The sequence below is a fragment of the Thunnus albacares genome, chromosome 17 (assembly GCF_914725855.1).
Source record: "Thunnus albacares chromosome 17, fThuAlb1.1, whole genome shotgun sequence".
Classification (NCBI taxonomy): Eukaryota; Metazoa; Chordata; class Actinopteri; order Scombriformes; family Scombridae; genus Thunnus; species Thunnus albacares.
The window spans coordinates 4,292,848-4,319,698 of record NC_058122.1 but is presented as its reverse complement, the minus strand read 5'-3'; the positions used below and the strand labels follow the sequence as shown (position 1 = coordinate 4,319,698).

Below are 26,851 nucleotides of genomic sequence, written 5' to 3'. Positions count from 1 at the left end.
CTCACACGCGCACACACACACACACACACATATAGAGTTTTACAATAGTCAAACCTGTTTTACTTGAATCGTCTTGATATTTAAATCTTCTAACTTTTGATATTTTTGCAAGTGATAGAAAACCCTCCAAGATATGTTACTGACTTTAAAAGTTAATTTTCAGTTAGTTCTTCCTCTTGTTGCTTCACTTTGTAGAATGATGTACTGTATGTGCAGAGTTATAAAGCTGTTTTCACCTTTGCCTACTGAAGGAGGAGTAGAGCATGATTTATGACGAGTATGGAGACAATCGTGATCTTATATGCAAATACAAGTGTGATATTGAAACTTGAAGCCTCCAGTGCACATACACACTGACTCTTCAGTGAAGTAGGAGACATCTTGTGTCCATCAGTTAAACTTTTGATATTAAACAATTTCTATATTCATAGATTCTGAACTTTTCAATGAGGCAAAAGGAATAAATGTCGTTTTAAGGCATTTTAAGACATTTTCCAAGAATTTTAAACTAGGTAATTGAACTTTTTGTGAAAAAAACACGAGATACGAGTAATAATTTAAACAAGTATTTTTATTTGCCTTAAAACATGTCTGGAGGGGGATCTTGAAACCTGCAATAACTGATTTCTCTGACCACTTGGGGGCAGCGGAAAAAAACTCTTCCAAACTTACCTCTTCACACCACATCAGTACACATGCTGGTAGGGCAGTTAATGACATGAGTCTCAATTAACCTCACATTAAAAGTCTCAATGTGGTTTGAAACAAGCCATTAAATGGAGGTTTGTTTTAAAACTACATATATATAATGACAAAAATAGCTACAACATAAACAGAAAGTCTATACTGATCTATACATTACTAAAAAGAAAACATCGAACATTGAAAATGTTTTATTGCCCTCATGTATGTTAATGGGGTGGACAAAATATTAGGAACACATTTCAATATAATGCATTCCAGTACACCATCACCACCAACTACAACCTCAATAATAAACATAAAATACAATAATCACCATTCTGACAATGTCAAAGCAGAATTTATGGCAGAGCTGTCATATTGGAATTCTTTAGATTCTATAGGTGTTCCTAATAAATTGCTCTGTGAGTGTATATGTATACATATATTATTAATCTCTTCATTTTAACAATGGAGAAATGAAAATGCATCATGTGAAATGGTTTGCTCCTTGACAAACCCACTGAGAAAGATCAAGACTGTCCTCCCAAACGAAATGACAAGAGTTGCCTAAAAATGACATGTAGTTAAATTTATGTGACAGATGCCATCTAGCGTGGCATGCATGGAGGTATTCACCCAACTGTGGGCTTTGCCAAAAGAGACAACTCTTCCTTTACCTTTTCCAACCACGATTGTCACATGTCCAACCGTGAGTCGGGAAAGTTTTTTAAAAAAAACCTAACTACGATTGTCCCCTAACCTTAAACCCGTGGTTATTATGGTTGGCATGACAACGAAGGTAACTTTGATTCACATTTCTCTACCCTTAACAATTTGATCATTTTAACCCAAAACATTAAAAAAATTCCTCAATAAAAAGTAAAAAGTATAAAAAGTGGTTTTTGTGCCTAAACCTAATAAGACCTTAACTGTAGTATTGTCACATCATAAAACATTATTTTTTAACAATGAGTTGTAACCATTTTTGAACGCACAGACAAATGTTGTCCTGCCGATTACTGCCGATAGGGGTGCCAGATTAGAAAACGCCCATATGTGTAGTCCTGGAGTGCATGGAAAAATGACTTATTTGGTCAACTTGTTAGAATGATCACAATGACAGTTTTTCCATTATACTGGGTTGGTTCGCTTTAGCAAACCAAACCAAGCCAAGCCAACCCACGATGAAACACATCTCCACTGCATCCTCACTTAGTGGATAACTTTGGTGAGCTGCACTGCAGAAACAGCCACAGTGAGATATTTGAACAGCACATCCCCAGCAGGTAAACAACTTCTTTTACCTGCCATGCTGTGTAATAGAACACTTGCAGCTTGCCAGCTCGACCTGAGTGCTCCCGGCATGGCTTGGCGTGACTACCCCAAAAACAATGAAAAAATGCCAAAACTCTACAGTTTCCCTCAGCGCTATGGAGACTTTTAGCACCTTTTAGCTAATCTTTTTGGTTTCATGGCCTGTAACTTCACTCTCATCAACCATGTCTCCAGACACAGCAGGCAAAAAACTCTTACTAATCTACAACAATTAATCTAAAACAGAGCTAAAAGGAGAGTGAACATTGAACAATTCCCCGGTTGCCAGAATCATGACTCCAAATAATTGCTAGTGTTGCTCTGTGTCTGCTGGATGTGAAAATAGGAAACTCATTACACATTAGCCAAATCAATTTTATAAGATGATAATATCTTAACTGTTATATTTCCAACTTGTTCTGCTGTCAAAAACCACAATTAATGGAGCCAAAGTAAAAAATGTCATCCATCTCACAAATGCATATGAATATACACATCCATTTACACATATGCATACATATGTGGGTGCATAATTAGATTTTCAGATATCATGTCTTCTGAAATGAAAAAATGAAAGAGAGATAGAGAGAGAGAGAGAGAGAGAGAACAGCGGTTATTTGCTGGCACAGGGTTACACAGGGCCAGCTGTAGCCATTTTGGTGCCCTAGGTGAGATTAGGATTTGCATTACTAAAATAAAAGCTTGCACCATGGAGATAAGTTCCAACATTACTCTGAGTAACAACTAAATAGTTACACACATGCTCCTAGGGTAGGTGTCAATCATAAAATGTCACAGAACTCACTGATAGTAAAACAGCATCATTTTTTTCATTAATTGCTGCCATTTTACAACACAGTAATCCAGTATAAACCTAATTTATTGATATAATATGTCAATATCGGTCTAGCTTATTACAATGTGCAACAATGCCAAGTGCCTCATGCCAGCTTATACATAGCTGGTGCAACCCAGTGCAGAATTCTATGTTTTTATGGATATAGTGTTGGTCAGTGAAATTTCAGAACAATGTCTTACGTTCTAGGAAGGAACAGTTTCCAGGTTCTAGATAACTAGCTACTGGCTTGCCATTCAGTCTCATATCCTTCAATCTGTAACATTATCTGAGTATAGCAGCTATCGTAGTATCATTATCTAGCATTAGCTTTATTGCTACTTAGCTAGCAGGCTACTACAAATGAAACGTCTAACGTTAACATAACACAATATACTTCTATATTGGGCTTTATTTTCCTCCTCCTCTTTTCTCTGTTTTCTTCCTTGCGCACCTGAAGGTTTGGACCTTTTCATTATGAAATAAAATGTGAATATCTGCTTCTTGACATCTCCTCACAGACTTGGGCTGTGATGCACATCAGCAGTGTCCCACTACTCTCTTTCAGTGCTCATAGTTCAGGTGGAGGGCAGATGAAAAATTGTGAGGAACAGAGGAGCAAAATTTCTTCTTTTCTTTATTTGTTCATTTGTTACCTCAGGAAAGAAAATGAGGAAGGGCGTCCACTGGTGAAGTTTTATTCATTTATTTATTTATTTGTTTATTTATTTATTTATTTTTCTTTGAGGGTGACCAGTGCCCACCAGACAAGGTGGCACCCAAGGCGAATGCCTATATGGCCTATGGCTTTAGCCAGCCCTGGGGCTACAAACTGGGAGCTACACACAAACTAATAAGAAAATAAATAATTCTAAAGAAGTAATACTCCTCCAGGTCCACAGTCTTTGAGGAGCTGAATTTTGTGTTAATGATAATTTTGTAATATCTGAGCAGGAACTAGTGCTGGTTTCAGTCTGACTTTCCCAGCTGTAGGAGAGAAGCAACTACTGTCTTTGTGGCCTCAAAAAAAATGTCAGTGTTAAAAACATGGGGATGGGCTGTGAAATGCTAGCCTACAATTCCTCTTAATTTGCTTCAGTGCAGCAAATGAAAGTGAAATGTGTCAGTGAGAGAGATCCTATCACTGCTAACACAAGCAGTACACTGTAGTGCTGCCTTTCTGTGTCTGTACCAGCCCTCCTGAGCCCAGATGCTTCTCTGCACTATTCGCATGAACCAGGATGTTGAAACTAACACCTAGACTGGTTTGTGGTGAGTAAGACGTGCTTAAAGATGATCTGCTGTTACTGGCTGTGTGTGGCTATGGGACCTCTACTCATAGCTACAGTATATCAAGGGCACAATTACTAGCCTCAGTCTGTTCCACCTCTGATGGTCTTAAACAATAAACTATCAGATTATGCTACTGTGAAGGTTCTTAAATTGGGCTAAATGCTTTGTTACAACCTGTAGGAACCAGCTGGAAAGTTTATAATTTCTTAAAATGTTAACTTGTACGTAAAAGTGGTGTATGTGTATTTAATCATACATATTCAGCCTTTCAGATTATTTGCTGCTGAGATATTCAGGTTGTAGCTGCAGGTTTCCAACATTACTGTTTAAAATATCTGTACATTTGCTGGTTCAGCAAACAGAAAACAGATTTCACAGCACCTGTAGAAAGAGGTAGACAAGAGCAGACTTCTAAGTGTGGTATGAAATGGCCGTGGACTTGTTAGTAACGCTGGGTCACTACTGTACATAAGCCAGTTAGCCAGATATGTTAACATTTGCAGTTTATGTTAGAGCAGACAAACAAACTCTTACATTGCTCTTTCAGTTTTTGCCTTTGGAAAGGATGAAAAAAGAAACCTTTGGTGGCTCTGAGAGCTGCAACATAGAAAACATGCAAATAGACAAAACAAAAAGCAAATGAAGAAAACATCTTCACCAATTTGACAACACACATAACATTCTGAAAAAAAGAGAAACAAACAAAAAAATGCTGCAAATTGAGAAAACACAGCAAAAAACAGAAAAGTGTTACAAATACAGAAAGTTACCTGAATGACAAAAATGCCTAAAATGACTTCCTCTTCTGTAGCTCACTTTTGATGAACAATCGCTGTCAGTGTTAATTGTGGTAACAAACACATTATTATCATTACTATATTAATATAGCTCTGATATGAGACATACACAATAATGCTGTTATTAATGAGATGAACTTGTGCTTGCACATGCATTTTTTACTGTGAATCCCTCATGATATTGCCTCTGAATCCAGCGCTGCCATGGCAGACTCCACCACTACCAATAAAAGCCACTATATAGAGAGAAAATCTCTGAATTTAAATATACTGAATGGCTGTTGCAGAAAAAATGCAGTCCATAATTAGTATCAAAAATGAGGCTTGACTTCATTACAAAAATCTTAAGCATTAAAAGTTTAAGTAAATATACTGTATAGTAAAAATGTGGAAGAAAAAATACACAAGACATAGGTAATAACTCAGAAGTATAGGGCTTGCTTAAAAGTGAGTTTTGTACACAAATGTGTTGCTTGAGTGTTGCAACTTTTGTTCCTCGCACATTATGGTTTCAGAATATTTAATGTGAGAAAGAAAAAAAAAGAAACAAATCACCAGAAGGAGAAAGAGAAGGTGATCCAGGAAGGACAAGCAGTGTGAATGTTTCTGTACAAGGCGGTTTTTAGTTCAGTTTTCTGTCGTCGGCTCTGACTTTGTACAGAGAAACCGTTGCTATTTGAGCCTGATGCATTTTCTAAAATATTGTTCTAAAAACAACAAACTGTTTTTCTGTATACAGATTTTAGAGGACCGAGAACTTTTGGAATTCACTTTAAAGATTCTTGACTTTGTTTCATCATAATAGGAACCTAAATCAGAAAAAGGGCAATTTTCATCTCAGCACTTTTCAGCTTATATAAAGAGCCATGTCGTGTTTTTTCTTTCCTATAGTCTATCTTCTCCTCACCTCAATTTCAACTGCTTCAGGTCAGTACATTCCTCTGTGTGATGCATAAAATCCTTTTTTAAGTGTTTACTTCATTTGTAAAATTTTGTGTGTTACGTCTTGTGCCTTATAGGTGATCAGATCAGATTAGCTGGGTCCACTCGGTGCTCTGGAAGAGTTGAAATCTATCACAACAACACCTGGGGAACAGTCTGTGATGACAGCTGGGGCACAAATGATGCTGAGGTGGTCTGCAGACAGTTGACCTGTGGGACAGCTGTAAGTGCCCCTCAATCTGCTCTTTTTGGTCAAGGAACAGGACAAATCTGGCTTGATGATGTGGGCTGTTCAGGCAGTGAAAGGTCTCTAACTGAGTGTCGACACAATGGATTTGGGACACACAACTGTGGACACAGTGAGGACGCTGGTGTCGTCTGTTCAGGTGAGAAAACATTTTAATCACTTACATGATATACTGTATGTTATAATAATATAAAAACAGACTGATTGGCAGTCTGAGGGGCCATGTGACACAATGTTGATCACCTTAAACTCAAAGTGTTACATACAAGGAGGAACCCAGTTGCAAAATGACTCTTTTCGAATTTAACAGAAAAGCTACACTGACAAGATATTTATAAAGTCTGTCGTCTGTTCAGGTGAGAAAACATTTGAATAAAGTATTTAGAATAAATGTAAACCTTGATTTATAACAGTTCTGTCATCCAGTCGGTGTGACTTGTGATGTGTGTCAACACCATTTAGTGGTGAAAAACAGCTGGTAACCACTTTCTGCAGCATGTTTTCAGCATTGAATAGCAGAGTAGCAAGTGTGAAATGTTTCTTAATCCACTGTTAATCAAACTGTGATGTAAGTGTGGATCGAGCATTTGATAACTGTGAAAAGCATTATATCTTACTGGCAGTTGTAACTATAGTAGTTTGTTTCTTCAACAGTCTGTTTGAGTGATACCAAGCAGGAATATTAATGACAACACAAAATGTTTTGCACCAAAATATTTTCAGTCATGTATGTAGTACATACAGCCTGCCTCTGTCCTTTCCCACCAAACTAGACCTCAGGCCTCTTCTTCTCTTCCGCTTTCTTCATGCATCAAGGCCACACATCAAGGCACAAGATGTGAGTGTGTGTGAAAAGAGCATCTGATAGCACAAACAGGACTAGATAAGGAAACTCCCTTGCTGCTTGTCTACTAATCTGTGGCTCTGGTCCCAAATACTGTTCATCTCTGACATGCTTGTGCCATATGAGCCTCCGCACATCTGGGGCTGGCCTACTGGCTGTCTCCCGTGTTAAAACAAAACACAGTGATCTTTCTATTTCACTTGATTTGAACTGCACTGGTTTTTAAGTACTTTGTCTTTTTTTGCTTTATCTTTTATACTTTTTAAGTATTTTATCTTTTGTATCTCTTGTATGTGCATTTCCACATTTTAATTGTAAATCTTTTACCTTTACTGTATTTCTATTACTCTGTAAAGCACTTTGACTTGTCCCAGTGTATGAATGTGCTATACAAATAAAGCTGCCTTGCCTTGCTTTTCATTAGAGCCTCTTTTCAAAGCCCTGCTGGTTCAAGACTTCTGACATAAATAAAACAAGTAACAGTGACTCTGACACTGTTTCCCTCCAAGATTCACCAAACTCTGCCACAAGTCTCAGAAAACCTACTTGTGAAATGGATAATATAATATCATGTATTGGAATCGTTTGTGCAGGTTCATATTACTAGTGGTTGGTTTAGTGTTGATGATATATGTTGATGATATATCTGCATGTATCACCCTTTTTACTGCTAATAATGTTTTCTGTCATTTAATAGAATCAATAATAATGGTTTTGGTAAAACTGCTCCAAGATACACACACAAGAGATACTTGTTCTATCCATTAATAGTTTGTCTTCTGTGTTCTGTGCCTAGGTGTTCAGATCAGATTAGCTGGGCCTGGGTCCACTCGGTGCTCTGGAAGAGTTGAAATCTATCACAACAACACCTGGGGAACAGTCTGTGATGACAACTGGAACATAAATGATGCTAAGGTGGTTTGCAGGCAGCTGGGCTGTGGGACGTCACTGGAGGCCCCTCAATCAGCCCACTTTGGTCAAGGAACAGGACAAATCTGGCTTGATGATGTGAGCTGTTCAGGCAGTGAAAGGTCTGTAACTGAGTGTCAACACAGTGGATTTGGGACAAACAACTGTGGACATGGTGAGGACGCTGGTGTCGTCTGTTCAGGTGAGAAAACATTTTAATCACTTATATGATATACTGTATGTTATAATAATATAAAAACAGACTGATTGGCAGTCTGAGGGGCCATGTGACACAATGTGGATCACCTTAAACTCAAAGTGTTACATACAAGGAGAAACCCAGTTGCAAAATGACTCTTTTCTAATTTAGCAGAAAAGCTACACTGACAAGATATTTATAAAGTCTGTCGTCTGTTCAGGTGAGAAAACATTTGAATAAAGTATTTAGAATAAATGTAAACCTTGATTTATAACAGTTCTGTCATCCAGTCAGTGTGGCTTGTGATGTGTGTCAACACCATTTAGTGGTGAAAAACAGCTGGTAACCACTTTCTGCAGCATGTTTTCAGCATTGAATAGCAGAGTAGCAAGTGTGAAATGTTTCTTAATCCACTGTTAATCAAACTGTGATGTAAGTGTGGATCGAGCATTTGATAACTGTGAAAAGCATTATATCTTACTGGCAGTTGTAACTATAGTAGTTTGTTTCTTCAACAGTCTGTTTGAGTGATACCAAGCAGGAATATTAATGACAACACAAAATGTTTTGCACCAAAATATTTTCAGTCATGTATGTAGTACATACAGCCTGCCTCTGTCCTTTCCCACCAAACCAGACCTCAGGCCTCTTCTTCTCTTCCGCTTTCTTCATGCATCAAGGCCACACATCAAGGCACAAGATGTGAGTGTGTGTGAAAAGAGCATCTGATAGCACAAACAGGACTAGATAAGGAAACTCCCTTGCTGCTTGTCTACAAATTTGTGGCTCTGGTCACAAATACTGTTCAACTCTGACATGCTTGTGCCATATGAGCCTCCGCACATCTGGGGCTGGCCTACTGGCTGTCTCCCGTGTTAAAACAAAACACAGTGATCTTTCTATTTCACTTGATTTGAACTGCACTGGTTTTTAAGTACTTTGTCTTTTTTTGCTTTATCTTTTATACTTTTTAAGTATTTTATCTTTTGTATCTCTTGTATGTGCATTTCCACATTTTAATTGTAAATCTTTTACCTTTACTGTATTTCTATTACTCTGTAAAGCACTTTGACTTGTCCCAGTGTATGAATGTGCTATACAAATAAAGTTGCCTTGCCTTGCTTTTCATTAGAGCCTCTTTTCAAAGCCCTGCTGGTTCAAGGCTTCTGACATAAATAAAACAAGTAACAGTGACTCCGAAAGTGTTTCCCTCCAAGATTCACCAAACTCTGCCACAAGTCTCAGAAAACCTACTTGTGAAATGGATAATATAATATCATGTATTGGAATCGTTTGTGCAGGTTCATATTACTAGTGGTTGGTTTAGTGTTGATGATATATCTGCATGTATCACCCTTTTTACTGCTAATAATGTTTTCTGTCATTTAATAGAATCAATAATAATGGTTTTGGTAAAACTGCTCCAACATACACACACAAGAGATACTTGTTCTATCCATTAATAGTTTGTCTTCTGTGTTCTGTGCCTAGGTGATCAGATCAGATTAGCTGGGTCCACTCGGTGCTCTGGAAGAGTTGAAATCTATCACAACAACACCTGGGGAACAGTCTGTGATGACAACTGGAACATAAATGATGCTAAGGTGGTTTGCAGGCAGCTGGGCTGTGGGACGTCACTGGAGGCCCTTCAATCAGCCCACTTTGGTCAAGGAACAGGACAAATCTGGCTTGATGATGTGAGCTGTTCAGGCAGTGAAAGGTCTCTAACTGCGTGTCGACACAATGGATTTGGGACAAACAACTGTGGACATGGTGAGGACGCTGGTGTCGTCTGTTCAGGTGAGAAAACATTTTAATCACTTATATGATATACTGTATGTTATAATAATATAAAAACAGACTGATCGGCAGTCTGAGGGGCCATGTGACACAATGTTGACCACCTTAAACTCAAAGTGTTACATACAAGGAGAAACCCAGTTGCAAAATGACTCTTTTCTAATTTAGCAGAAAAGCTACACTGATAAGATATTTATAAAGTCTGTCGTCTGTTCAGGTGAGAAAACATTTGAATAAAGTATTTAGAATAAATGTAAACCTTGATTTATAACAGTTCTGTCATCCAGTCAGTGTGGCTTGTGATGTGTGTCAACACCATTTAGTGGTGAAAAACAGCTGGTAACCACTTTCTGCAGCATGTTTTCAGCATTGAATAGCAGCAAGTGCAAGTGTGAAATGTTTCTTAATCCACTGTTAATCAAACTGTAAGTGTGGATCGAGCATTTGATAACTGTGAAAAGCATTATATCTTACTGGCAGCTGTGACTATAGTAGTTTGTTTCTTCAACAGTCTGTTTGAGTGATACCAAGCAGGAATATTAATGACAACACAAAATGTTTTGCACCAAAATATTTTCAGTCATGTATGTAGTACATACAGCCTGCCTCTGTCCTTTCCCACCAAACTAGACCTCAGGCCTCTTCTTCTCTTCCGCTTTCTTCATGCATCAAGGCTGTAGCACAAGATGTGAGTGTGTGTGAAAAGAGCATCTGATAGCACAAACAGGACTAGATAAGGAAACTCCTTTGCTGCTTGTCTACAAATCTGTGGCTCTGGTCCCAAATACTGTTCAACTCTGACATGCTTGTGCCATATGAGCCTCCGCACATCTGGGGCTGGCCTACTGGCTGTCTCAAGAGTTAGAACAAAACACAGTGATCTTTCTATTTCACTTGATTTGAACTGCACTGGTTTTTAAGTACTTTGTCTTTTTTTGCTTTATCTTTTATACTTTTTAAGTATTTTATCTTTTGTATCTCTTGTATGTGCATTTCCACATTTTAATTGTAAATCTTTTACCTTTACTGTATTTCTATTACTCTGTAAAGCACTTTGACTTGTCCCAGTGTATGAATGTGCTATACAAATAAAGCTGCCTTGCCTTGCTTTTCATTAGAGCCTCTTCTCAAAGCCCTGCTGGTTCAAGACTTCTGACATAAAAAACAAGTAACAGAAACTCTGACACTGTTTCCCTCCAAGATTCACCAAACTCTGCCACAAGTCTCAGAAAACCTACTTGTGAAATGGATAATATAATATCATGTATTGGAATCGTTTGTGCAGGTTCATATTACTAGTGGTTGGTTTAGTGTTGATGATATATCTGCATGTATCACCCTTTTTACTGCTAATAATGTTTGCTGTTATTTAATAGAATCAATAATTATGGTTTTGGTAAAACTGCTTCAAGATACACACACAAGAGATACTTGTTCTATCCATTAATAGTTTGTCTTCTGTGTTCTGTGCCTAGGTGATCAGATCAGATTAGCTGGGTCTACTCGGTGCTCTGGAAGAGTTGAAATCTATCACAACAACACCTGGGGAACAGTCTGTGATGACAACTGGGACATAAATGATGCTGAGGTGGTCTGCAGACAGTTGACTTGTGGGACAGCTGTAAATGCCACTAAATCTGCTCTTTTTGGTCAAGGAACCGGACAAATCTGGCTTGATGATGTGAGCTGTTCAGGCAGTGAAAGGTCTCTAACTGAGTGTCAACACAGAGGATTTGGGACAAACAACTGTGGACATGGTGAGGACGCTGGTGTCGTCTGTTCAGGTGAGAAAACATTTTAATCACTTACATGATATACTGCATGTTATAATAATATAAAAACAGACTGATTGGCAGTCTGAGGGGCCATGTGACACAATGTTGATCACCTTAAACTCAAAGTGTTACATACAAGGAGAAACCCAGTTGCAAAATGACTCTTTTCTAATTTAGCAGAAAAGCTACACTGACAAGATATTTATAAAGTCTGTCGTCTGTTCAGGTGAGAAAACATTTGAATAAAGTATTTAGAATAAATGTAAACCTTGATTTATAACAGTTCTGTCATCCAGTCAGTGTGACTTGTGATGTGTGTCAACACCATTTAGTGGTGAAAAATAGCTGGTAACCACTTTCTGCAGCATGTTTTCAGCATTGAATAGCAGAGTAGCAAGTGTGAAATGTTTCTTAATCCACTGTTAATCAAACTGTGATGTAAGTGTGGATCGAGCATTTGATAACTGTGAAAAGCATTATATCTTACTGGCAGTTGTAACTATAGTAGTTTGTTTCTTCAACAGTCTGTTTGAGTGATACCAAGCAGGAATATTAATGACAACACAAAATGTTTTGCACCAAAATATTTTCAGTCATGTATGTAGTACATACAGCCTGCCTCTCTCTCTTATCACCAAACTAGACCTCAGGCCTCTTCTTCTCTTCTGCTTTCTTCATGCATCAAGGCTGTAGCACAAGATGTGAGTGTGTGTGAAAAGAACATCTGATAGCACAAACAGGACTAGATAAGGAAACTCCCTTGCTGCTTGTCTACAAATTTGTGGCTCTGGTCACAAATACTGTTCAACTCTGACATGCTTGTGCCATATGAGCCTCCGCACATCTGGGGCTGGCCTACTGGCTGTCTCACGTGTTAGAACAAAACACAGTGATCTTTCTATTTCACTTGATTTGAACTGCACTGGTTTTTAAGTACTTTGTCTTTTTTTGCTTTATCTTTTATACTTTTTAAGTATTTTATCTTTTGTATCTCTTGTATGTGCATTTCCACATTTTGATTGTAAATCTTTTACCTTTACTGTATTTTTATTACTCTGTAAAGCACTTTGACTTGTCCCAGTGTATGAATGTGCTATACAAATAAAGTTGCCTTGCCTTGCTTTTCATTAGAGCCTCTTTTCAAAGCCCTGCTGGTTCAAGGCTTCTGAAATAAAAAACAAGTAACAGAAACTCTGACACTGTTTCCCTCCAAGATTCACCAAACTCTGCCACAAGTCTCAGAAAACCTACTTGTGAAATGGATAATATAATATCATGTATTGGAATCATTTGTGCAGATTCATATTACTAGTGGTTGGTTTAGTGTTGATGATATATCTGCATGTATCACCCTTTTTACTGCTAATAATGTTTGCTGTTATTTAATAGAATCAATAATAATGGTTTTGGTAAAACTGCTCCAACATACACACACAAGAGATACTTGTTCTATCCATTAATAGTTTGTCTTCTGTGTTCTGTGCCTAGGTGATCAGATCAGATTAGCTGGGTCCACTCGGTGCTCTGGAAGAGTTGAAATCTATCACAACAACACCTGGGGAACAGTCTGTGATGACAGCTGGGGCACAAATGATGCTGAGGTGGTCTGCAGACAGTTGATCTGTGGGACAGCTGTAAGTGCCACTAAATCTGCTCTTTTTGGTCAAGGAACCGGACAAATCTGGCTTGATGATGTGAGCTGTTCAGGCAGTGAAAGGTCTCTAACTGAGTGTCAACACAGAGGATTTGGGACAAACAACTGTGGACATGGTGAGGACGCTGGTGTCGTCTGTTCAGGTGAGAAAACGTTTTAATCACTTATATGATATACTGTATGTTATAATAATATAAAAACAGACTGATTGGCAGTCTGAGGGGCCATGTGACACAATACTGATCACTTTAATCTCAAAGTGTTACATACAAGGAGACACATAGTTGTAAAATGACTCTTTTCTAATTTAGCAGAAAAGCTACACTGACAAGATTTTTATAAAGTGTGCACAATGTTAAGCTGATGTTTGGGAAAACCAAGCAGTTCCCCAAAGTGGACCAAAATAGAAAGTGTTTTTCATTGTTACTGTTAAGAAACACTGTCAAAGGAATTCTCCACTGACAGTCTATCTTTGAATTATCACCCAAAGAACATTTTCTCCAGTGCTGCAATTTCATTAAAATAAAGTAATAAACAGTTTGAGACTCAAAGAGGAAAATTTCATAAAAAAGTAAACATTTGATAAAAGTTCAAAGGTACATATTCTGCTTTTTGTGGTTTTCTGTTATTTATGTACTGCTGTCGGATGTTTATGTTAAACATGGTCAGAGTTCCAAAACTTGAGGTGAATATAAGTAAAAAATGCTCCCTGCAAGTTAAAAGCCAGGGCTTCAACCTGCCCTGAACACTTCGTCTGCATAGTTAACTCTACTTCCTCCTCATGATGAGGTCAGATTTGCCCACAAATGGCTGTCTGTTCTGTAGCCTTGGTTGCTGAGGTTACTGCTAAGGTCTTTTGTTGTGTTGTGTTGTGTTGTTTACGTTGTCCTCTCTCATATTTTGGAATCACCTTCCAGCTCAAACATGTATGGATGTAATTGAGAAGTTTCCATTACTAGTAAAGAAGGAGAAAAAGAAGTGAAATCCAACTGCTACTACTGCAGTATGTGCATAACCTCTTGAACCACATGAAGTCAGTCAAGACACAGTTTTGGGGAGCTAACCAATCAGAACAGAGTGGGCTCATTTGGAGGGGACCTTAAAAAGACAGAAGCTAAAACAGCCTGTTTCAGACAGAGGCTGAAGTGAGGGGCTGCATAAAGGGTCAGTATGAGATAAATAAATCATGCAAAGATATTCCAGGAGAGCCCCAGAATATAATTATGGTATGTAGTAATATGTCCCCTTTTAAAAAAAGAAAGAAAAGAATATCAATTTGTGTGGCAGAACTTTGTTTTGTCTTCTTTCCTCTCCCGGTGATCATGCCTCGACCCCTCAGATTTATCTGATGACCTATTGGAGGGGCCTGACCCCTAAGTTTGGAACCACAAGAATAAATGACTTAAAGTAGGTCAAATGAACTGCTTCCACATTGATGCAACCGTATTACAATCTAATAATACAATATACAGAATATATTAGTACAGAAGCAATACTTTTTTATAATACTTTAAGTACATGTACTACTTGTTTAGTTTCACTGAAGTTGGATTTTCAATGCAGAACATTTATGTTTTATATGTTTTTATTGTCACTGTATATAAAAAGTAAATGACCACGACTCCCCCAGTCAGAACTTGTTAAGAGGCTGAAATATAATAAAGCCAAAAGAGAAGGGAGTGCCTTATACATATGTATTTTTTTATTATTTTTATCATTTATCATGAATCCAATTTAAGGATTGGTTAAACAAAGCTTGTGACTTGGTGATTATTTGATAGTTGATGTGTGTCAAATTCTGCCCACAATAGTTGCCTCATGCTAGTTGTGGTTGTTTCACCACTACATGCTCACTGAGCTCTGAAATAAAAGGAAAAACAAATGTGAATCAATGATATAACACTGAATGCTGTGACTCACATTGATCACTGTGCTATTTTTTTCAGTGGATCTCCCAAAGCCAAACATCTCCATGAATCCTACTGGTGAGGTTAACTGGGGTCAGAACGTCGGCATCACTTGTTCAGTCTCAAGTCAAGTTTCAGGTGGAACATTTATTCTGAAGAAGACCTCAGGTTCATACAGAAAGACTCAAACATCAAGTAGCAACTCTGCTACCTTCAACATCCCTAATGTGAACTTTGATAATGAAGGATCGTACCAGTGTCAGTATGAGAAAAGCATTTCAAGTCAATCATTCAGCTCCTCCCCAAGTGACTCTGTCACACTCTCTGGTAAGATCTAAGTCTTGATGTTTTATTCACTTGTGTGTATAATCAATGTAAATCAAGCAACTTAATAAGAGTGCAGAATATAAAGCTCAGCTCAAAGGCAACACATTTAATACTCCAATATTGTGTTGCTTTTTCAGTGAGCTTCCCAAAGCCCAGCATCTCCATGAATCCTGCTGGTGAGGTTAACTGGGGTCAGAACGTCAGCATCACTTGTTTGATCTCTTAAAACTACAAGAGACACTGACGAGCTAAATCTTGTTTTTATCTCAATATATTGAATGAGGCAAAAGGCGTTGATAGTCTCACAAGGAGGGACCCAAATTTTTTAGGCAATTTTAAACTCAAAGCACAGGGTTAAAAGCACAAGTTAAAAAGCTCCCCCCATTGAAAGAAATTAAAGTGACATGTCATTAAAAATACAAAAACCTAAAGAAGAGGAAACAGCCATGTTTTATTATATGGTGAGAAGTCAAACTGCAACTGGAATGTTGCTTTAGTTTCAAAATAGAAATCTTAACAAATAACCAGTCAAATGGTTTCCAAGAAGGTCTACTGCTATTCTTCATTGCTTTGTTTTCTGAGGTGACCCCAGAGATTTCACTGTTTTCCATTGATAAGTGGCTCCCTTTCTGTTGCACATTGCAATATGGAACAATAATGTCCATAAACACCACACACACAAAATCGTCTTTGTCTGCATTCTGGCAACAATTTTGCTTGTTTTTTTTTTTTTTTACTGTTTTGAGTTCAACGAGAAGACTGATCTCATTTTCAGCTCTCTGTACAAAGACTTGGAAGCAGTCAAGCTCTATGAAAAGCAATAAAAAGGAAAATTCTTATTCTTTATTTGGATCCCCATTAGCTGCCACTAAGGTAGCAGCTGTATTCCTATAACACATATAACAAGTCTCAATGAAAACATGTTCAAGACAAGTAAAAGTCAAGTAAAAGACTAAACATCATAACACATCAAACTGCATTTCATTGTGGTTGTTCAGGTCGGTTAAATAATGTTAGGGTTATTGTTGATGTGTTTAACGTGTTAAAATGTGTCCAACATGTTTTCCAAAGCAAATCAGTTTGTTGATGGATAATAATCAACAACTAAAAATACTATAATTATTCTAGTGTCACACCCCAGTTCCAAGTCAAAATCATAATATCATTACTTTGTTTTTTCCTTCATTTTTCTTTCATATTTTAGAAAAATGCATTGAGATTAGTCTTGTGAAATGTTGTTTAGAATAATATAGCTTGAATATACAGAATTCAGAATAAATCTCATCGTTGCAGATTTAAAAATGTATATTTTTTAAATCCTGTCTACCCTTTTCTACCCAGTGAGACCGCAGCAGCCCAGCATCTCCCTGACATCTCCTAACAGAAAGCTGGTCTGGGGTCCTGAGGGTGCAGAGGTCACCAGGGGCTCAAGCTTTGTCTTCACCTGCTCCATTAACTCCATCTATCGTGAAGGCCATTTCTCTCTCATCTTCTCTGGCTCCAACGTTAATTACACAAAGCCAGCAGTCAACCTCTCAGCCTCCTTTAACTTCCCTGAGGCTGAGTATGAACATCAGGGCAACTACAGCTGTGTGTATGAAGTCACTCTGTCTGGGCAGAAGTTCAGTTCAACAGAGACAGCACCGATTACTGTCGCCATTAAATGTAAGTAGACTGTTTATTTTATGAAAAAGAGCTGAATGATATAACTAGATGTTAATTTAATGAAGCTCTATCCTGGATTAAATCTAATTTCATTAACAGCAGCCAAATGGTCCACCTTGGGGACTGCCTCTCTCAATCCCTCCTGTACAACACTGGGATCCACCAATTTACCATATTCTTACATAATCCGTTTATGGTCTGTATAGAGCAGTGGTTCTCAAAGTGGGGTCTGGGGACCCCCAGGGGTCCTTAAGAGGGTTCCAGGGGGACCCTAGCAAAAAGGGGAATCATTTATTTTCACTATAATTCCATCCATAAGTAACACAATGACAAAATGTCTGGTGCTCAGTTAGGAGTAGGTGTGGTTATTAGAAATAGTTCATAATTATTGAAGATAATTATGTAATTATGAATTATTAAAGGTCAATAAAATTATTAATATGAATTACTAATAACAGGGCACCACCCTGAGATCAGGGACAAATAACCAAACAGTGAATATCGTCTCAAGAAGGGGTGTTCATCCAAGAATGTCAACATCTGTGAGATATTAACATTATAGGATGAACAGTGAAGGTCTGAATTTGAGCACTGACCCCGTCACCATGCTGTTATCAGTATGTATACAAACTCTAACAGTAAACAGAGTTTACTGTTAGAGTTTACAACAGAGTTTATTATCATTAGCAATATCAATTATAAGTCAATAACGCTTCAATTAACAAACATCTATCATACAACTACGCTAAAGCAAGCAATCATAAACAACTGTGGTTATAAACAGCAAAACAACAAATATCACTAACAGAGATGTGTGTGTGTGGGCCGGGGGCCATCTTCGCACTCTCTCAGCAGGTTCATGGCAGCTCGTCTGGTTCGGAAACATGCATCCAAAGCATAGACTGTATATAAAAATGGACGTCATGACAGCTCCCCAAAAGAGAAGCTAAAACATCTCGTTCGCCCCCTGGTGGCTGGCTGCAGTATAGGTCATAAGTCCCGCCCTCTCCATGTTAGTGGATGGGACATGAGCCAAACTAAAAAGTACAGGTCAAACAAATTTTCCCCAAAGATGGTTTCTGTCATTTCAGGTAGTTCTTATCATGCTGATGTTTGTCCAAGTGCTCATTTTTCTGATAAGTTTGTTTGTAATTAGTTATTTGATGATATAGAAAGGGGGTCTGATGTCATGATTGACAGCTGTGACAGCTGCTCTCAAACCTCCATCATGCAGCGGAACAACTGAGGGGGTGTGTTCTGCAGGCCATCATCCCGTCGCCTGACTCTACTGGGCAGACTCTGGCTCCAAATGACATCACACAAGCAAGATGGCAGCTCCTGGAAATGAGATATTTTGGCTTCACTTTTGCATAGCGGTAGGAAGTGGTGACAAATCGTCCATATTTATATACAGTCTATGACCCAAAGACATATCAAGAAAGTGTAAATTATAAGACACTTGGTGTCTACTCTGCAGGCGCTGGCTGCCACCTCCGGCTTCAGCTTCAGCACTGGCTGTTCGGCTGGGAGGTCCCCGGGGCAGAGGGAGAGCATTTGCCAGGCAGCACTTTACATGAGAGGTTTTTGCTGCCTTCAGCAGAGAACCATTAACAGTGAACTCCACTGAGAAAAACTGAAATAAGTCCACATTTACCTACAAAATGGGTGCCAAATTAAACAGTGACTCCTAACTTTACTTTATTGTTAAATGTTGTCATCTATGTCGCTTGTCATACACCTACAAACAAGGCCCATTTTGAACTGTGTATTTTTATATGGGAGTTCAGCATGAGTGTTTTTGAGTTGTTGAGGCTCAGAGTCTGTTCAGTTGGGGTGTGCTTTCAGTGCCTTCAGCAGGCACGCCTCCAGCGTTTATGAGGATCCTCATTGGCTATTCAGGAGGAAGTGTCAAATGCGGGAGAAAAGTATTTGATCCATTTGATCCATAGATGTGAACTTGGGATTCACACATAAAACTGATTTCTGTATGAACTTTTTTCACCTACAAACAGATAGATGTGTAACTGCAAACCGTTTTTGTAGTTGCAAACCTTTTTTGGAAATCTTTATGCACTCACACATTGGAAATTATTTGTGCAGATCTTTTTCATTTGTTCACAGAATGTCATGCACAGCTGTAGATCTCTGTGGATTCAAAAATTAAATCTGTTTGTTCAGATACTTTTTACACATTCAAACATTTGAATTCATTTGATCAAAACATTTTTACACATTCACACATTTGAATGTATTCATACGAAATATTTTCACATGTTCATATATGGTGATGCGTGGCTACAATACTTATGACTCTAATTAAAGCCCATACCAGAGTGGGAAAAACATGAATGTATTAAGGAGAACTGGGCCACATTGAAAGATGGCGCCCATTCACTCCTATGAAAGTTGCTCAGTTACGCATGAAGCCAATGTGCACTTGAGTCCTTCTCCAGCCGAGCCAGCTGACTTCCACTTGGCTCCTCTCTCACTTGAACAGGATAAAATGATTTAATCATGTGGCTCTTTTAGACTTTCCAAATGTTATAGGGCCCAGAAGTTTTTCACAGCCTGGCACTGTTCCAGGAGGTTGGGGCAGAAGTATGCTGAGGGACAGCTTCTGAGAGCTAACCAATCAGAACACATTAGGTTCATCAGGATGGGGGTCTTAAAGAGACAGGAGCTAAACAGCCTGTTTCAGAAAGAGGCTGAACTGAGGGGCTGCCAGAAGAGTCAGCATAAGATAAATAAGGTTTTTTTGAATTGTACATCATGCAAAGATATTCCAGTAGAGCCTCAGAATATAAACATAGAATTGAAAATGTGAATGTCCCCTTTCAAAACTCAGGTGATGAGCATTAATACACTGCCTCCAGCACCAGTTTTAAAGTGTTGATGGAGACGCTCAGTCTGAGCTGGTGACATTATAATAAGATTTGTGGTGCATATTTAACTCACCCACTCCATGGCATGACATCAGCCAAAGCATGATGGGATATTAAAGCAAGACTGGGTAACTTCAGCTGAGCAGCAGCAACAGCGGCTCCTAGGGTAACAAGTGGTAATTACAGGACACCAGTGCATATTTTATGATCGCAACAGGAGAGACAGAGGGCTGTTGACAGATTCATATTCATGCTGGAACTACAATGAAGCTGCAGTAGCATCACTAATACTAGTATTACAGTAATGCTAAGTGTATCTGTGGATCAGAATGGTTGTATTAGCCTTGGCTTGACTTTACACACTCTGCCCAGCAGGCCACTACAGAATTATGGTCTGAGCAAGTTAGCTGCTGGGTGCTAATCAAAGTTACAAAGTATTGCCAAGTGAAGGAATTCCTGCAGTTTGAACATTTGTTTTTCACACCACGAGTCTATCAGGTAAATTTACATACGGCAGCAACAGACACACATACCAGTGAGGATCACAGAGCAGAGGGGGCTTTTGTGTAACAACAAAGCAAAAAATAGTTACCACCATCAAACCTACTACTGTTGTTATTTAGTTGGCTTCAATCCTCAATATTATTTCAACATTATTAGTTCAAAATCACTAGCTATTAGCCATGCAACATGGCAATGCCGAGTTAAACAGACTAACCTGCTAAATAAACAGTAAAACAAAAGAATCCTGCTTTGTACTGGCCCTCATTCAGGAATCAGTCTGAAGTAAGGGCTGTACACTTACTCTGGAACTGGAGTTACATCCAGGTAACTACTATTTTTGCACTTCTTGCGGTTGATTGTACCCCCTCAACCAAGTTACACAGTGCAAGAACAGGGGCGCAGAATGGGAATGAAAGAGACGCCATGCAATCTCCCCGTTACATGTCAGTGTACCATTAAAATGATTTTGAAAATAGTTTAAATAGTTGCATTATGTTGCTTTAAAGGGGACATATTAGGCACATTTCCAAGTCTTTATTTTTGATCTGGGGCGGTACTGGAATATCTTTGCATGATTTACAGTTAAAAAAAAACGTATTTAACTTATACAGGCCCTTTATGCAGCCACCCTCCCGAGTAGCCCACTGTGTTCTGATTGGCCAGCTCTTGGAAGCTGCCCTTCAGGAGACTTCCACCGGCTCTGAAGGCTACATCAACAAACCATGCAACAAACTACAGTGGTGGGATTTCAATATTTCTCATTCTTTACTCAAAATGTCAACTTCTCAAATACATCCATACATGTTTGAGCCGAAATCCGATCTGAAATATGGTAAATGTGAACAACACATGGAAAAACCTGAGCAACAATCGTAGCAAACAAGGCTACAGAACAGAGGGCCATTCTACATACGTTCACCTCAGGTTTTGGAACTTTGACCATGTTTAGCATAGATATCCAACATCATAACAATATATAAATAACAATCACAAAACGCATAATATGTCCCCTTTAAGGATAAACTGTCAATGTTTTTTCTTCTTATAGTGCCTTTGTTGCTGCTGGTGTCCTTAGCTAAAAGTCTGCTGCTGCTCCTGCTGGTTTTGTCGGGTGTCTGTCTGGTCTGCTGGAGCAGACGACGAGCCCAGAGCTGTCGTCCTGACTCAAGCTCTGTGCTCACACAGACACACAGTACTTTACAAGAAGCTGTGGCTCTAGTGACTGTCAGGACCAGTTGTGAAGATGAGGAAGACAAGGAGGAGAAGCAAGACTATGTGAATACGGACACCAAGAGGAAACAGAAAGAGCAAGCAGGAAGAGTAGAAGAAGAGGAGGGTGAGTATAATTATGTAGAAGCTGCAGAGGTTTTTGTTACTGTAAACGACAATGGACTGGAAGAGAATGATGAAAGTGACTAAGTGGAACCCAGCCTTCCCCAGATCTGTGCCTCGACAGAACCCTGCCTCTGAGCTCTGCAGGCAGTTCCTTCGACCTCATGGCTTGGTTTTTTGCTCTGATATGCATTGTCAGCTGTGAGACCTTATATAGACAGGTGTGTTCCTTTCCAAATCATGCCCAATCAAGTGAATTTACCACAGATGGACTCCAATCAAGGTGTAGAAACATCTCAAAGATGATCAAGAGAAATCAAAGGCACCTGAGCTAAATTTCAAGTGTCATAGCAAAGGGTCTGAGTATTCATGTCAGTGTGATATCCCAGTTTTTCCTTTTTAATATGTTTGCTAAAAAGTTCACACACACAAAACACAGACGCACACATGCACACATACAATAACCAATTATAAGCAAGAGAAAACTGAAAAATGTCATGTTACATGAGATATATATTACAGTACTAGCTCTGGAGAGCCAAAACATTAAATATAACAGAGGATTTCTTATGTTAAAGTGATGTTGGCCTGTACATGGAAGGACTCGTTTTGATTAAACTGGAACCTATTGCTTGTTTAAGTAATCCAGCAAACAGAGTTTTACAGTAGTCTAACCTGTTTTACCTAAAGAACCCACTTAATTCAATTTATGACAATTTGTTTTTTAAGATTAGATGCACACTAGTAATGTTACATTTGATACCGAGGCTCCGAAGCAAGGCTTGTATCATTTCCAGAGAATCATGTATCCAATGACAAACAAGGCCTCGGTTTTGGAAGAATCGTGTGACGTTTCGGTTTGAGATTATATAATATGATATAACGACCGTGAAACCTGAACCTTTTGTTTCAGGTGGGGTTGGCTGGTTGCTTTGCGGAAAATGCTGAGAGTTTTAGAGTTTCAGTTTGGCTAAATTCAAATATTGAGGTAGAGGTTTTGGTGGAGTTTTTCAATCATGTTTATTATTCATCATGTTGATTATTTTCAGTGTATGTCTTGCAAAAATGGAGCCTGCAAGAAACAGGAAAAATTCTCCTGCTTGGGACCATTTTGAATTAATATCTCCCAGTAAGGTAAAGGGTATATGGCATATAATATAATGTAATATATGCACTGGCACATGGGTTTAACTCTGCACGTTTAATATTCCAAACAACAGAAAGCCAGTAGTACATGTGTAATTAGTTATGGGTTACTGAAACATTATTTTTGAGAATCATTATGATTTGTTTTTTCTTATTAATTATTATTATTATTATTATTGTTGTTGTTGTTGTTGTTGTTATTTATACTATTTTATTTTGAAGGTGAAGTGCTTGCTGTGCCTCAGAGAGTTCACACACAGCCAATACAGCATATTGAGCTCTTCATGAGACTGCAAAGGTTGATAATACCCTTCCCCTTGTGAGAGTCTTCTCCACAGCAGGGGAGGTAATATCAAAAAAGACAATTCATTGAGCCCAAACACAGTGAAGAAAAACTGTGTTAAATGAGGTTTTGAGTAATTAATCTTTTGGTGACACAATTGGCTGCGAGGCTTCATTGCTTCAGGAAAGCCTAGTTACGCCATCACTAGTGCACACATTCTAGTTGACATTCTGTCTCATGGTCCTTTGTTTTCAGTTAATACTTGCCTTTATTCTCTTACTGAGCCCCTCTGGCAGAAGACCTGAAAGCTGGGAAAGATGGCCTTTTAAGCACAGCCCACAGGAACTGGAGGAGGCCAATAGTGAAATGCAAGGGGGGGGACTTAATTTTGGATTCTTCTTAAAAATCCGTCTTTGTTGGCTTTGTAATTATGTTTGTTGAAAATAATTGCTGATCTGTAAATTATTTCTTTATTTTGATAGGTTGTTTATTTTTGGGTATCTTTTGGTTTGTTAGATGTTTAATGTTCTTTGTGTAAATTTCCCCCTGTGTCTGTCTAAGGCTAGCCTGTGTGTGTGTATATATACCCTCTTGTCTGCTACGTTTTCTAGTTCCTATGTTATATTAACTGCAACTGTTGTCATTTGTTATCAATTTTTCAACTTTATTAAAAGAAGTATTTCCTTTTTACACCTTTGTCCTTGTGCCTTTTTGCTTGGTCCATGACAGGCCACTAGCAACAAACAAAAAAAGAACAAAATTCTTTTTTTTGTGACTTTGTGGTTCCAGTCAAATCTATCCATATAAACCACACCCATTTGTGCCTACATATATTTTCCGCCATTCTGAAGTTAAAAAATAAAATAAATAAAAAATAAATCACCTGTACATCCTAGAGAGCTGAACATTTTCAGCACATCCACTGATGTGTGACAAAAGTTTGCCTCACTGCAACCTATGGTCAATTCAGAAATCTGTCACTCTATATTTTTCAAAATATGCAAAATCAATTAACATTTACACTCACTGGCCACTTCATTAGGTACATCTGTGCAATCTAAAGCAATCAAATATCTCTGCCATAAATTCTACATTTATGAAACTTATATGTTTTCCGTTTTTGTTTACTTTATGTTTATTATTGAGGTCATACTGAGTGGTGGTGGTGGTGTACTGGGGTGCCTTAAATGGTGCTTCTAATATTTTGTCCACTCCATTAACATACATGAGGGGGGCAAAATATTATGAGGATTTTCTGCATCAAATTTGTCAGTTTTGCACCTATTTACACTATACTCTGACATTATTCTGGTGTTGTTAATCACTTGTATATTTCTTTTTGCCAAACTTAATTTTCTTTTCCTTGTACTGTTCATCATTCTCATATTTCTTTATAATGAAGAAAAAACTCTCTGTTTCACCTGTGAGAAATTACTGTTCAGACCCACAAGATTATTAAATTATCTTTTACACCTGCGAGAATTAGTTCTTCAGACCCACAAGATAATCAAATAATATTTTTCATCTGCGAGAATTCATTATTCAAACTAAGAAGATGGACGCTAAAAAGAAAGCGTTGACAATTTGTAAGATAGTACATAGTAAAATTCCTCATTAGAAGTTTGATTTACTACTTTGAAAAGTGTGTGGTCAGTCTTAGTGACATATATATCAGTTGTGTCCATGAATTTGGTTGGAGTTGAGTCCAATCTTGTGAGCTAACTTTCAACTTGCCTGTGAAACCAAAACTCCACTGAAACTGAAATCAAATCACTAAGTTATACCAGTAAGCAAATAATTTGCTTTGCTAATTTTCATGATATAAAATGAATGAAAGAGAATGACTTTTCTGCTGATACAGCTTGATTTATAAAACAATGAGAAGAAAAAATAACTGAGACATGGGTGATGTTTTATTGTAGCTGCTAAGATGTTTTACAGCTGTCCCACTTTTGAAATAATATTTATAGAGGAGTTTTAACATTGGAGTTTATGGCACAACCACATGTAATTGACACTGATGTGAATAACGCTAAATAAATAGATCTACCAACATCAGTATACTCCAATTATAAAATTTCCATGTAGCTTATATTTTAGTTTATTTAATAGTGAGTTTTTGCCTTGTCAGTAACTGACTTAACTACAAACTAAAATTCATTTGAATCTCATGACTTTTTTATTACAGTACAATTAGCCCATTTTACATCCTAATTAGTGATTTTAACTTCAATCTTCATTTCACTGTTCCATACACTATTATAATGCTTAATTTGATTGAATACAATCATATTTGCCTGGTTGATAGAAATCACACTTTCTTTAATGTTTATATATATATATATATATATATATATATATATATATATATATATATATATATATATATATATATTCTTAATGCTTGAACAATACACATACTCTATCATCTATAACATTGTAAAATACTGTATATTGATAAATGAGCATATTAACCTGCATCTAAATATTTCACTATAATATCCAATTTGTCATAAAATCACAAGACCATTAAGTGATCCTAAGTATTTATGACAAAGAGGCAAGTGGCAAGTACAGAGGCAAGTATAGTAAGCATTTACAATATCCAGTGATACAACTTAGAATATGAATGAAAAGGCTAAATTATATTTCCTTATAATGGCACCATGTATAGTATAATTAAAAAGCAAAGGTGCAAGGAATGACCTTTGTGGAATTTTTATTTCAACGTATTAAAACTACCTGAAATAATAGAAGCTTATCCTTCAAACAGGAAGGAAACCAGTAAAGACCACGGCCTGACTCACAATTAAAAACAGTTGTAGACTATTGCTAGTGGTGTAACGGAACTTAGTTGATCCGTGATCCATACGGATCACCCCCACAGTTCAGCACTCATGTGAACCGCGGATTAACTGTGAGTCAGTTGATTGGGGTGGCTGGTCACTTTGTTCAGCTAAAGGTCAATAAATACTAAGATGAGTCGGTTTGAGTGAATGGAAGGTCAATGATATTGACCTGTAAGCTGGTTTGATCAGGAAGAAGGTCAATAATACTGACTCGTGAGTTGGTTTGATTATGCAGTATGACATTATGGCAGGTCAGTTTTGCAATACTGCTCTGAGTCACACCAGGTGGGAAGTCTTACCTTGATAACATTTTATATTGTGGTGTGATGACAATTTTATTATTTAATCTTAATCTGAAAAAACATAATAAACATAACTACCATTATGTACCTAGGACATATATGTTTAACAATGTCCACCAAAAGCAAATGAGACAAGACAAATAACCAACACTCGGACATCGATTTTATTGCTCCTTACTGTACTGTTGCATGCTGGGAAATCTTGAGGAGGATAAACCAGGTACTTTATAATAACATTTATAATAAATGGCCTGAGTCATTATGTTTTTGACATACAACATTCATATTTTAGTTTTGTCAGAATGTGGCTTTTTCTGATGTCATATCCAACTGATCCCTGTGCCATTATGCTGGGTACTTT

The 26,851-nt window shown here is 37.8% G+C and overlaps 1 protein-coding gene across 1 annotated transcript in view; it reads left to right on the top strand.

Moving 5' to 3' along the window:
* The window catches only part of LOC122966811 (deleted in malignant brain tumors 1 protein-like), a 49,336-nt gene extending 27,339 nt beyond the window's left edge, over positions 1–21,997 (top strand). Inside the window, exons 4-11 of the mRNA XM_044331143.1 lie at positions 5,943–6,251; positions 9,556–9,864; positions 11,340–11,648; positions 13,128–13,436; positions 15,240–15,527; positions 15,665–15,718; positions 16,869–17,192; positions 21,627–21,997. Coding sequence (XP_044187078.1) covers positions 5,943–6,251; positions 9,556–9,864; positions 11,340–11,648; positions 13,128–13,436; positions 15,240–15,527; positions 15,665–15,718; positions 16,869–17,192; positions 21,627–21,997 — 2,273 coding nt within the window. The remainder of the gene's footprint in view (positions 1–5,942; positions 6,252–9,555; positions 9,865–11,339; positions 11,649–13,127; positions 13,437–15,239; positions 15,528–15,664; positions 15,719–16,868; positions 17,193–21,626) is intronic.
* The last annotated feature ends 4,854 nt before the right edge of the window (positions 21,998–26,851 follow it).